Below are 13,044 nucleotides of genomic sequence, written 5' to 3'. Positions count from 1 at the left end.
CATTTCATTTACATAAAGTTTTATTATATTTTCCCCTCAGCTGGTACTCCATTACTACAGCCTTAGCAGAGTTTTGCTTCCTTAGTAGACAGGTTTTCAACTGACTGTCTCTGACTGAAAACATCTAGGCTAGGTCAGAATTTAGACCCAGCCTTTCATTAATACAGTCAGATACAAAGGACCAGTCAAAATCCTGGCCACCTGGAGGACTGCAAAGGAACCAAAAACAATCCAAGAGGATTTTCATAATTTTCTGTGTTTGAATAGAGAGCCTTTCATGTGCATTGATCCCTAAATAGTTGAGCAATTACACCATACATTCAAGACATGGATACATTCTACATTTCAAGCTCTAATCAGAAACATGTGCAACTGTTTTTCCACTTATGAAGCTTGTGTTTTTATCTTCTCAGCAGCTTCAAGGACAGATGGAAGGCTGACTTTGTCTCCAAATTCTTTCTCACGATGCTCCAGTAAAACACCCTAGTCAAAGACACAAAAGACAAATTCAGACACATCTCCCTGCAAAAGATCCACTGCCCAACCGAACAATCCCAGGAAACGAACTTCTGATCTGATACGAGAGATAAAAGCCTCCTAGACGGCCTGCAGTACCTGTCTTCCTGCCCCAATCACATATACACCTCCCAGCGTGAATCCTTCTCCTTCCAGATTTCCACTATATCCACTTCTCCAAGCACGGAAGAAATTTTGCCAAACTCCCAAGCGGAAAAAGCCTGACAACATCATTTTTCGTCTGCGTGGACCATAAAAGCCTTTCTGCAGGGGAACAGAAAATATGTCAGCAAACAGAGGGAAAAGGACCTTTCATTCATGTGGATTTTAAGCTCATCCACAAGTGCTTAAGCCTCATGTGCACCTACATCCATAGTGCAAACAACAGCAGTCCTTTGTGATAAATATATTTTTTGGTCGGTTGATTGTTGGCGTTTTTTTAAATTCAGCCAGATTCTTTCACACAGGCAGTGGGGAGAGAGAAAATAAAAGACTGTCTAGTAGATTCTGAGTATTACATATTTTTTTTTCTTCAGAACCCAAATGATTTTTAAATGTATCTCTTGGTTTAGGGAGAAAGCAGGGCGGTGGCTCTGCAGGACATGAGATTAGCAATCCAGCATGTGCCAGTGTCCCAGGATAAACCATATCACTGTAATCTGGCCTGTACATCATGAATTAATTATATGTGTCACCTTCAAACCTTGATTCACACATCATAAACATCAGCAAGTCACACAGCCAGTGAAAGAAAGGAATCAATATTAACAGGCCATATTGTTTACCTGTTAAAGGGGAGGAATAATCCTGCAAGAGTGCATTATCAGTGCATAGTTACACTGCAGTTTGTAAGCTCAGCAGGATGTATAAATATAGAAAAACAAAGCCAATTAACTTCTTAAACTACAGTGCTACTAAATCCCTTTTTATTCAGACTACGTTCTACTTATTTATACAAGCTCCTCAAAGAGGGCATTCATAGATTTCATTTTAAACAAAAGGAGAACACCAGCTTCACTATACCTTTTCATCCAGAAAGATTTCTCCTTTGAAATAATGCTGAAAATCCTCCACTTCGGTCCCTATCTTCTCTTTCACAACAGCATAGAGAGGGACACCCAGCTTGGACAGCTGGGGTTTCAGAGAGGAGAGCTCAGAAGCCTCCTAAGCAAAGGAAAAAGCCCCAAACATTTCAGTCAATAAATGGAGGTTGGAAAGCTTCACCTTGAATTTCAAGACCATCACAAACACACAAATTCTAGCTTGAGAATTCAGACTAGAAATAGACTTGTAACATTTAAGCTAGCTGTACTCTTAGGCAGCTCTTCATCAGATTTACTACAATTTCCTTTGTTAAACATGGAGGAAGAAGATTCTTCTGAGCATTTACTGGATAAAACATATTTTTAAATTAGAGCTGTAGATATACCTTGCCTGTAATAGGGCTTCAATTATCTTTTGAAGTATTTTAGAATGATATAAAAATAATGCCTGCACATCATTTAACTTTTTCAGATTTTAAATCCTTTTTCCAAGTTGACATCCATCATTATCAGTCCTTCTGCAAAGTATTTTGAAGACTCTGTGCAGGAGCAGTCTATACAAGCTTCAAGTAAGTAATGAAGATAGACTCTCCTTCCTAAATCCCCCAGTAACAAAAAAATCAGGGTATTTCTTCATAGACTTTCAGTATCCCAGATGCAAAACTGCTTTTTCTGGTGTCTAAGGTGCCACCACTCATCTGGTGGGTTTTTTGTTCTCCTAAAGGAATCCAAATTCCCACAGTTTGTACAAGAATCCCTGAGGTTTTGATCAGAGTGTGCACTGAAAATATGTTTCCTATCTTCCATAGAGAAAGGTCATTTCTACTGGACAGAATTCCCACAAAAACACTTAACTCCATGCTTTAAAAACATGGACACACTTTACATGATCACTCTCAGTCACCTAAGTGAAATACCTTAGCTGAAAGGCTTGCAGGACATCTAGAATATACACTGAGTACCAAGGAGAAACAGTGATGAACAGACAGAAAAAATTGAAACTTTCAGTAATACTACTACTACTAATAAAAAAATCACTCTTGGATTCCTGACTGTGTGAAAGTTACAGTCAGGCATGTAAGTGCATTCTCCTCCCACCTACGCTACACCTGTTCAGAGAGCAAAGCTCTTAAACCTTCCATGAATGCTACACCTAGTTAAGCAGTTGCTACTGGGATGGGAGCAGATGCCTTAATGAAGAGGTTATAATATTAATTACTCCATGTTACAGACCAGTGAGTAACAATATAATAACTATTTTTCCCTATAGCTATGAGAAACATAATGTCCTAGGTGTAAGCTATAGCTGTTCCCAGGCACTTGGTACATTCAAATTATATTTTAGGTGTCTGCTTCCAAGGAGCTCCACCCAAGGAGCCCAATGTTAAGTTAAGGATCAAAATTTGTTTTCCAGCCCACCTTGTTAAGGAACAGGAACTCCTTATCTCCAGACTCTGTACCCTCCTGCCTAACATTTAGCACCCAGAACAGAGAGATATTCACTCTATGCACACCTCTGCTTTTGCAGTTGAGCTTTATCTGATGGCTTTCTGCCAGTCCAGTCTTGGGCTGCATTTGACCAGAGACTACCTGGCTCAAAGAGACTTATTTTGGACTATATATATATAAATAGCTCATAAGACTCATTACCAACTGAATCTTGTGCAATCTCCCTTTCCAATTACCATGGGCTAGGTCCCTGGCAGATGTAAAACTCATGTAACTATCACCTTCAGAAGGAAAATGCTCAGGACCTGGACCATACAAAACAGCTACAAAGGAAACTAAGTATGCTGGTAGCTGGTGACCTGTTTGAACCATAAAACAAAACCTTGCAGTTATTTTAGATGTATTTGATGACTGTCCTGTTCATCCCCTCCCTTTATTTACAGACTATCTATGCAACCAGACCTCAACTTTTCTTAATTAATCCCCAAGCCCAGCAAGTACCTCTCTGCACAAAAATCATCCAGGTCTTCGTACAGCCATGATCACTGCACCATTCTCCTTCCATAGTTCACCTGCTTTGAATGTCCTTTGTTCTGTTTGTACAGGAGAAACAACACCAACAATATCAGCCATTTTTGTTTATAACAATTAATACTTTATGGACCAACACAAAGCACTACAGAAAATTCCACATTCAAAGAGAGTTCTAACAGAAAAAAAACAAAAATCTGTATGCATAAGATCAGTGCATTATTGATTTTTGGAAGTGTGTCTTGTTTCATCCAGAATTAACAGCTTTGGTTGCTTTTCCTTCACCACAAGTATTGGATATCAAGGACACTCAAGTACATTAGGGAAGACTGAGGAAACTGCTTCCAGCCCTAGCCTTAGAAAGGTTCTTATAAAAGTCCAATTTTTGAACATGGTCTGAAATAGCCAGATTCTTACCTGGTCCCAAAGTTTTTAGCTCTATCTCCTCTAAAAACTCCAGTGTGGCCTTTTCTGGCTTGGACAAAAATAAGTCAGTGTTAGCAAGGACAATCCCTGTCACAGCTGCGCCAATGGCTCCAAGGCCAACAGACCACATGCCCATGGTGAAGGCCCCCAAGTCAGGCAGGAAGGACATTTCTGGAAAGAGAAAGAAAGAACAGCTCTGACATTGGACATGCATGATGCCAGAGGAGGAGGAATTGGGTTAAAACAACTAAAAGCTCATGCAGGTATTTTTGGTTTAATGAAGATAATCTGTATATTTATTAATGTACTGAAATGGGTTTTAAGACATAGAGATTACATTCCAGTTCTGTGCCTGACCCACATCAAAACTGGATATTAATAAGAAGTTTTTACCCTTCCCTGCCACCAGACAAAAACATTAATAATTAATTGCTCAAATGCAATGAGGAGAAAGATGATCAAAGTGTATGTGTGTAATAAAGAGCCTCTAACAATACGACCTATACGTTATCCAGTAACCTAAATTATTATAGTAAGACAGCAGGTTTTTTCTTAAAAAAAAAGAAGCATTTGTAAATTAAATGTTTTACACACACTAATCTATATTAAACTGTGAACTTTACAAATATTCCAAAAAGACTTGGAAAAAAAAATGAATCTAAACCTTCTATATCTGGTTCATCATAACTGGTAACCTTTCACATTCCTTACAGTTCCCCACTGAGAACCAAAGCAGGCACAAAGCCAAACTTAGAGCTCATGCCTGCAGATAGAAAAATGTAGACTTGCAACCATTTTATTACCCAGTGACCCAACACTACAAACATGCCTGGGACAGCACCTTCTTCCTCTATGCTAAGGCAGAAAGGACAGCAGGAACAAACAGCCTAAACTCACACCCACCACCTGGGACTGACAGCATTGCAATGGGAACCACACAAATATTGCAGTGCTAAAATACAAACCCTGCTCGTGGTTACTGGTGGCTCAAGTTAGGAGGCAATTTTGTTTAACCACCTTCCCTCCACAAACCCTCCACAGCCCAATCCTGACCCTTGCAAGTATTTCACAAGCCTGGAAAGGGCTTCCAGTGATGCAGTATCAGTTAATGAGGATGCTGGAAATCACAACAGCCCTGCCTCATGGACAAAGTTCAAGATCCAGCTCTGAGTAATAAGTGGTACAAGAGTCACTGGAGTTTTGGCAGTATAAGAAGTCACTGTACACTTACATCACAAGGGCAGTATATTTGTACTCACGCAACTGTAGCATTACACATTATGGAGAATCAAGTTTTTTTTTCACAAAAACCCCATTTCCTGGTAGAATATTTTAGTAAGTATTGCTGTCTGTATATACTTTTGTGTGGGTGAGGTTCCCACCTCAATAAATCTAAGAACATATTACTCTTTTGAACTGTGACTGACAATAAACCAGACATACACATCATCTTTATCCCCACAGCTAGCTGTTGCCAGAATTCAGAAACAATTAGGAGTAGCTCCTCACTTCTGTGACCAGAATCTTCTGTGAGGAAAACCCCTTTCCATCCTTAAAGCCAGCTCTAGAATACTACTGAGAAACAAATCCAACATTGGGAAACAAACAAACAAACAAAAAGATCATTGTTCTTTTAACAGCATACTTAGTTTCAAGGGTATCTAAAAACTTAAGTAATCCATGATGCTGAGCAAGAAACAAGGCCAGTTTACACAAACATCATGCAGATAAGAGAACAGATCCTACCCTGTTTCACCACTTATTTCTAACTATGGCAAAACTTCCTTGACCGTATCTGCTTTCTTTACATACTTCTTTCAAACATGAAGTCACATTGTAATGATATTTCTTTATATCGGCCTCTGACACCTATCAGAGACCATCCTGGCCCCAGCCTGTGGAATCATGCAAATATAAGTCCAAACATATGTAATGCAGCAATATCCTTGCGCTACGACTTAAAATTTTTGTGGCCGAAAGGCTAAAGCCCTGCTCCCTCACAGAGTTTGATTACCCAACTATATGGATTTCAATTTAATCAGGTCAAAAAGGGTTTTTTGGGGTTTTTTTTTTTTAACTTATAGTTATGGACAGTGGAGAGGGACCCAAGTTTTAATCCCTTGTGCAAATCATTTGTGTACAATAATGCTATAAATGTGAGTTCTCACATAGCTTTTCATTTTTATTAGCACAAACAGCATCTCTAAAGGTCAGCTTCCAATCAGTAGTTATTGATCTAGGACACCATAAACTGTAGTCAACACACCTTGCAGATTAGTTGGACTCTGATCTCCACACAGTGACAAAAAACCTAACCTCATTCAAATATGGGATTTTTTTGATATTTATATAAATAGGAAAAAGGAAAACGCAGCTTTGCAGGTTGATACCTAAATTCCTCCCCTGCTAAGCAAACATCATAATGAGCCACTTTAAAAAATATGCATGGGAAGCAGCAGGCAGGATTATTAAAACATTTGCTAACAAGACAGGCTGAGCCCTGTCATTGAACCCCAAGTGGCGAGACTGACTGGAAAACAGCTGAGCATTTGCAGCTGGCAGCTTCATTTCTGCTTAGCTGCTGTTTATGAAGGACATCTGAAGCCCAAAAGGACTTCACAACCCTCCCCCCAACCCTGAAATACAAACACAGCCGCCTTGTGATCAAGTTTTTAAGCACCGAGCAGCGTAGGAAGACACGAGCAAGCATCCCCCGAGCCCTAATGCAGGAGAAGAGACAGGAGAGCATCCCGCAAGCCTTCAGCAGGGGCGCGGCACTCACCCGAACCCATGCGGGCTGCTGAGCATCGGAGAGCCGGGACAGGAGAGCCGGGACAGGAGAGCCGGGACAGGAGGGGAGGGCCGGGACAGGAGGGCCGGGACAGGAGGGGAGGGCCGGGACAGGAGGGCCGGGACAGGAGGGCCGGGACAGGAGGGCCGGGACAGGAGAGCCGGGACAGGAGAGCCGGGACAGGAGGGGAGGGCCGGGACAGGAGAGCCGGGACAGGAGGGGAGGGCCGGGACAGGAGGGGAGGGCCGGGACAGGAGGGGAGGGCCGGGACAGGAGGGGAGGGCCGGGACAGGAGAGCCGGGACAGGAGGGGAGGGCCGGGACAGGAGGGGAGGGCCGGGACAGGAGGGGAGGGCCGGGACAGGAGGGCCGGGACAGGAGGGCCCGGCACGGCACGGCCCAGCACGGCCCAGCACGGCCCGGCCGGGGCAGGGCTGGGGAGGAGCCTCTGCCAAGCCCGGCCCCAGCCGCCCCGCAGCGATAAAAGCCAGCACGCCTGGCCAATCCAGGCCACGGCTCATTTAAAGGCATCCTAATCACCCAACCCTTCGTTTTTTTCTTTTTTTAAACTCAACACACGCTTACCCTTTTTATGGGGTGGGTAGGCACAGGGAACAGGAATTACAGAAAGCTTTTCTGAAGCTGGGAAGGCAGCACAAAACATTTAGATCTGCATCCTGAGCCTTGCTCTTCTGTAGAGCCGGGCATTTTTACAAGTCACGTTTTCCCTGTGTATCAGCCTGTTCTACATCTAACCCCTTCACACATGCACACCGTATATATACTGTATATATATATTTATGTATATATATATATACACACAAATAACCCTGGAAAAAATGTAAAAGTCATCTCAATACACAACATTAGGAAAAAAATTATTAGTATAGAGCCTGTACTACAGAATTAACCCAGTGTTTCTATGTTCAGCTACCTGCTTTAGTGGCAACATCCCTTTGCTAAAAAGTATTATTTTCTCTGGGACTTCAATCTCTGAACTCCGTAAAAATTTCCAGAAAATAATGAACACTCCTCTTTAAACGGTACAGGCCAGAGAAAAAAGGAAAAAACACGTCTTTTTGTGTGTATGTTTTTGTGGTGACCCAAAAAGAGATCTACAAAATAACAGTGAGTTATTTTATGGCCTGTCAGTACTCAGTTAACTAGAATTTCAACAAATTTAATCTTAATCCTGTTGTAAGTGCCAGTGCATGACCTTCACTTTTATCAAGACCAGTTAAAGCCATTGTTTTCTAGATGTCTCATTTCCCTCCCACCCACAACCAAAAAAGAACTTGTCATTCAGAAGACAGCTATCCTTAAACATTTATTTTAACAGTGTAAACAGGACTCATTACAGCTGTGTCCAAATAAAACCTAAAAAATAGGAGAAAGCTGCTGTTTTCAAGATGCCAGTAAGACTCAGAGTAGCAAACAGATTTCCTTACATACTTTTCCTAAAAAGAAAACTGTCTTGCAACAAAGTTGGACTGCACTAGTAAATACTCTCTAGCCTAAAGTATCTTTGACTATTGCTTGTTCTTCACTTCTCTCCCGCTCCAGCTTCCCCAAGACATTCCATATCAAGCCTAAAAATGTCTCAGAGCTTTGTCAGAACTTGCGTATCCCAAACAAGTTGAGATGATTTTTTATGAGACATTCCCCCCCTCCCCAAAATGAGTCATGATTACAAATACCTTTGTAAGCTAACTCCTATAAAGAAAATTTACAATTCACAATAACCTGGTAACATGCTCATCAAGATTTCATGAGCGTTTAAATACCATTAAGGATTACAAAATACAGCATTCTGACAGACCTTCAAACTTAACCCTGCTTGAAGCAGGGATCTGACTGGAGAAACCTAGGAGGACTCTTCCAACTTAAATTGGCCTGTAAACACCAAAATCAATGCACAGAGAAACCTCCTAGCATTTCTTGTGGCATAAATGTAATTTTCACAACACAAGGGATTATTTTCCTTTCTTTATACCATTGTAAAGACTTAACAAACCACACATTGTGTCAAGAATAACAATCATCTTTTTAGGTTTCTTCCCAATCCGTGCACAGTTCACTACTGAATTCCATGCTCTTGGCTGTAGCTGTAGGAAAGGTTGCTGTGTCAAGCAAACAAACCATACTCCTCCCTTTGAAAGGAAGTTAGCTGTTACCCCCATTCCCAGACTGTTTTAAAGAAACCAAACATCTCAACAAGCCTTTTATTTTGAGCAAGGGAGAGCCAAGAGCTTTGGCACATCACCTTGGAAATCTTCCAGCTCTCTTGGTTTATTGAGAGGGAACAGGCAGCTAGACACTGTGTATGGAAAGATTCAGATCTCTGATCTGTCAGTGAATGGATACTACAGAGATGTGAGGTATTTCACGAAGCACAAAACTGCAAAAAGTACCTATCTGAAGACAATACAGGATGAACTCACTGCTTGGTCTGCTGGTGATCCAGAGCAGGAAAGCTGCAGCCTGTGTCAGTCTGCAGAGGTGGCAGAAGAAAGGGAATACCAGCAGACCCACTAATAATACAAATCAGCATTTACTGAAAGCACAGCAGGTGCTAGGCAGCAAGTGATCCCTCCTGTTCTCACCCAGCAGATCCAAGAACTCTAAGTCCTGCAGATTCAAGCCTAAAATAAGATTTTCCAGCCTTTTTGAGTTCTTAGGCCTTGCTTATTATTTTAACTTTCTCATTTCTTACACTGTACATTTCTTAACAGCAAAATTGATACTAAGAGCAAAGACGCAAGAAAATGGGACACGTTTCAACTCCACCCCATAGGGCAGAGGAGCTCTATGCATAAACAAGGCTGTAACACATTGCCATGCACCCACCCAGTGCAGAATAATTTCCCCACAACTTGGTTTCCCCTTTCATCGCCTGCTATGAACCAGGTCTGATGGGAACAGTGCCCCCACGGTTATAAAAGAAAAGGCTGGGAGGGCTCCAAGCTGGTCCTTCGAGCAGCTCAAAGGTGGATTTCCTGAGCTGAGCGATTGCACCCAGGACCCAACCAGCGCATCACGAATGAAATGAGAAACACGGAGTCTTTTCGTCCTTCACGGATCCTGCTGTGCCTACTTACATACGGGGTAAATTTGCCTAGCAAGCAGGGATCTCTCAAAGCGTTAAAGCACGAGGGCAGGCAGAAGCAGGATTTCAAACCTGGACAGCTCGGGATGGGCAGCAGAGGTCCGCTGGCGAGAGCGGCGAGGTCCCCGGCCGCCCCCCGGTGCTCAGCAGCGGCGATCGCTACCGCCTCCCTCGGCAGCGAGCGGGAGCAGGCAGGGAGAGAGCAGCGCCCCGTGGGGGACAGCCCGTGGGGGACAGCCCGTGGGGGACAGCCCACGGGAGGGACAGCCCACGGGAGGGACAGCCCGGGCCCGTGGCCCTCCCACCCGTCGGGTGAGCGCTCTGCGACCCCTCTCACAGCGCCAATCTCACACCCGTCCCGCACGTACACGCGGCCCCGCACCCGCACTCACACCCGCACCCGCACTCACACACCGCACCCACACTCACAGCGCACCCGCACTCACACCCGCACCCGCACTCACACCCCGCACCCGCACTCACACACCGCACCCGCACTCACACCGCACCCGCACTCACACCCGCACCCGCACTCACACACCGCACCCGCACTCACACCGCACCCGCACTCACACACCGCACCCGCACTCACACCGCACCCGCACTCACACAGCGCACCCGCACTCACACCGCACCCGCACTCACACCCCGCACCCGCACTCACACCCGCACCCGCACTCACACACCGCACCCGCACTCACACCGCACCCGCACTCACACACCGCACCCGCACTCACACCGCACCCGCACTCACACCCGCACCCGCACTCACACACCGCACCCGCACTCACACCGCACCCGCACTCACACACCGCACCCGCACTCACACCGCACCCGCACTCACACAGCGCACCCGCACTCACACACCGCACCCGCACTCACACCGCACCCGCACTCACACACCGCACCCGCACTCACACCGCACCCGCACTCACACAGCGCACCCGCACTCACACACCGCACCCGCACTCACACCCCGCACCCGCACTCACACCCCGCACCCGCACTCACACACCGCACCCGCACTCACACACCGCACCCGCACTCACACCGCACCCGCACTCACACACCGCACCCGCACTCACACCCGCACCCGCACTCACACCCGCACTCACACCGCACCCGCACTCACACACCGCACCCGCACTCACACCGCACCCGCACTCACACACCGCACCCGCACTCTCCCCGCAGCCCCCCGGCCCCTCGGCCCCGCACTCACAGCGCCGCCGCTCCGGGCCCGCCGCGGCTCCGGGCCCGCCCCCGGCGCTCTCCGCGCACGCACCGCTGCCGGCAGCGCTCGGTGCCCTTCGGTCCTGCGGCTCTGCGCCGGTGCGGCCAGCGGGATTAACCCCGCCGTTAGCGGCCGGAACGGGTGGAAGCCTTCCGCCCCCTCTCGGGGGCTAGTGTTGCTTCTGGCTAAGTAAAGAAAGAAACGAAACCCATTATGGGATACACTGCTTAAATATGCAAGGCAAGAAAAGCACCCAACCCACAACGACCTGAGTCCAAGAATGTAGTGAGTTTATCATTCAACTAATCTGATTAATGGGGCACTTAAAATGTTTGCATATATATTGCATTCAAGAATATACTTGCTCAGATAAGCCAGCCAATAACATGTCACAACACCGTTTAACAAACACGCTCTTCAGATGCTTGTGGTCCTTAGGCGCCATTCCAACCACAGACTCAGAGAACTCGACTTTACTACCTTGGGACTATTTCCTGAGGTCTCAGAACAGCCTGGTCTGTAACACAACAGTAACTCAGGATAATGAACATAACCCTTTCCATGGTACTGGCATGTCTACATTCCACCAACCACTGTTTTTCACCACTTAAGTTCCAAACTTAACTACACAAAATGGCCTTTTCTTATCACTCTGCTCCTACAGCAGAGCACAGCAGCAGCCGTGTGCTGCCAGAAAGCCACAGGGAGCTGCAAGTTCTGCAAGAAAGAGCCTATTGCATTCGTGTACCATGTTGCATTGCACATGACAGAATGGCATGGGCTCAGGGAATTGCAAAGAAAAGATTTTGAGTCTTTTCGCCCAAAATTGTGGTAGTTATGTTTTTATCTACACACATTCTTTTAGAAATCAAATGGATTATAAAAAGCACTAAAGTCATAGCAGCAATAAAAAAAAATAACCTAAGCAAACCTCATAGCAGAAACAGCGTTACCAGACTGCCTGAAAGAGATGGGGAATTTGGAATTATTAAGAATTTGTGGTTCTTTTTTTTTCCTGGGAACTACATGAAACATTATCTCTGTTTTTTCTCCTTAATCAGCGTGGCTCAGTTGTCTGTCAACACCAAACATACTATGCTGAAGTGACTTTGTAATTTTTTTAAAATTCAATCAGCATTGGAATATATGTATCTGCCATGCTGACACAGCAATCTTTAGAAAAACATTATGAGCAAAAAAAAAGATTGGCAAATGTTGTCAACCATCATTATATAATTAAAACCCTAATTTCTGCAGGCTGTCAAGATTCCTTTCTTCTGAATTTTACCATAGTTGTTGACTGAGCTGACAATATTTGGCAATGGTAAAATGGCAGCTCCATTATTTTTGTTTCCATGGTAAACACACAAAATGAACTTTTTCTTAATGATACTTCTGCACATTATACCTCTAACAACCTGGCAGCTGGCCTATCACAATTCCAAGGTAGCCAGTATTGCTGAGGAGGAAAAAAACCCCACCTATCACAAAATGAAAATATTTATTTATTCTTTGCCCTGGGCAGGAGTCCACGACAAGGCACCAGGTGAGAATAACAAGCACTTCATCTCACAATTGATACTGATTTCATCTGTCCCTATTGTAAAAATGTTGCAAAAAAAATGCAGCAAAATCTCAGCCCACACATCTGGATTCCATCCAGGAATACCCTCCAATTCTAGAAAGCAGCAAAATCCTTTGAATGCATGCACATATCTAATAGACACGGAATTTAAAGAAATATGGTGTCATGAAAATAGTGGAATCGAACCTTCCCTACCCACACCTCCACAAAAGCTTGCTTTCCTTGCATTAAGTGGAGGTGCAGCAACAATTACTTTGTCTTTATTAGGATATCTTTCCCTTCATTGGTTCAGAAAAGTAGTGAAATTTTGGCAGGAAAGCTGAATGGAAATTTGACTTCTTTGGTTTTCTGCTTTTTCCTCTTG

The 13,044-nt window shown here is 44.6% G+C and overlaps 1 protein-coding gene across 3 annotated transcripts; it reads right to left on the bottom strand.

The window, feature by feature from the left end:
- Positions 1 to 2: 2 nt before the first annotated feature.
- On the bottom strand, positions 3 to 11,193 carry PRXL2A (peroxiredoxin like 2A). Of its 3 annotated transcripts, none has more exons than XM_086899825.1 (6): positions 11,084 to 11,193; positions 3,957 to 4,136; positions 3,510 to 3,601; positions 1,540 to 1,680; positions 616 to 780; positions 3 to 483 (listed from the first exon to the last, which is right to left on the bottom strand). In XM_086899825.1, the coding sequence occupies exons 2-6, from the start codon at positions 4,132 to 4,134 to the stop codon at positions 385 to 387; spliced, it is 675 nt and encodes a 224-aa protein (XP_086755951.1). In that variant the 5' UTR covers positions 4,135 to 4,136; positions 11,084 to 11,193; the 3' UTR covers positions 3 to 384. The 3 variants fall into 3 exon arrangements, with proteins under 3 accessions (XP_086755951.1, XP_023785073.1, XP_023785072.1); XM_023929305.2 differs by lacking the exon at positions 11,084 to 11,193 and adding an exon at positions 9,934 to 10,263; XM_023929304.2 differs by lacking the exon at positions 11,084 to 11,193 and adding an exon at positions 6,748 to 7,248.
- Positions 11,194 to 13,044: the final 1,851 nt, after the last annotated feature.

This window comes from Cyanistes caeruleus, chromosome 8, assembly GCF_971803275.1.
Source record: "Cyanistes caeruleus chromosome 8, bCyaCae1.hap1.1, whole genome shotgun sequence".
NCBI classification, from domain to species: Eukaryota; Metazoa; Chordata; class Aves; order Passeriformes; family Paridae; genus Cyanistes; species Cyanistes caeruleus.
Note: the sequence above shows the minus strand (reverse complement) of the source record. Positions and strands in the feature narration are given on the sequence as shown.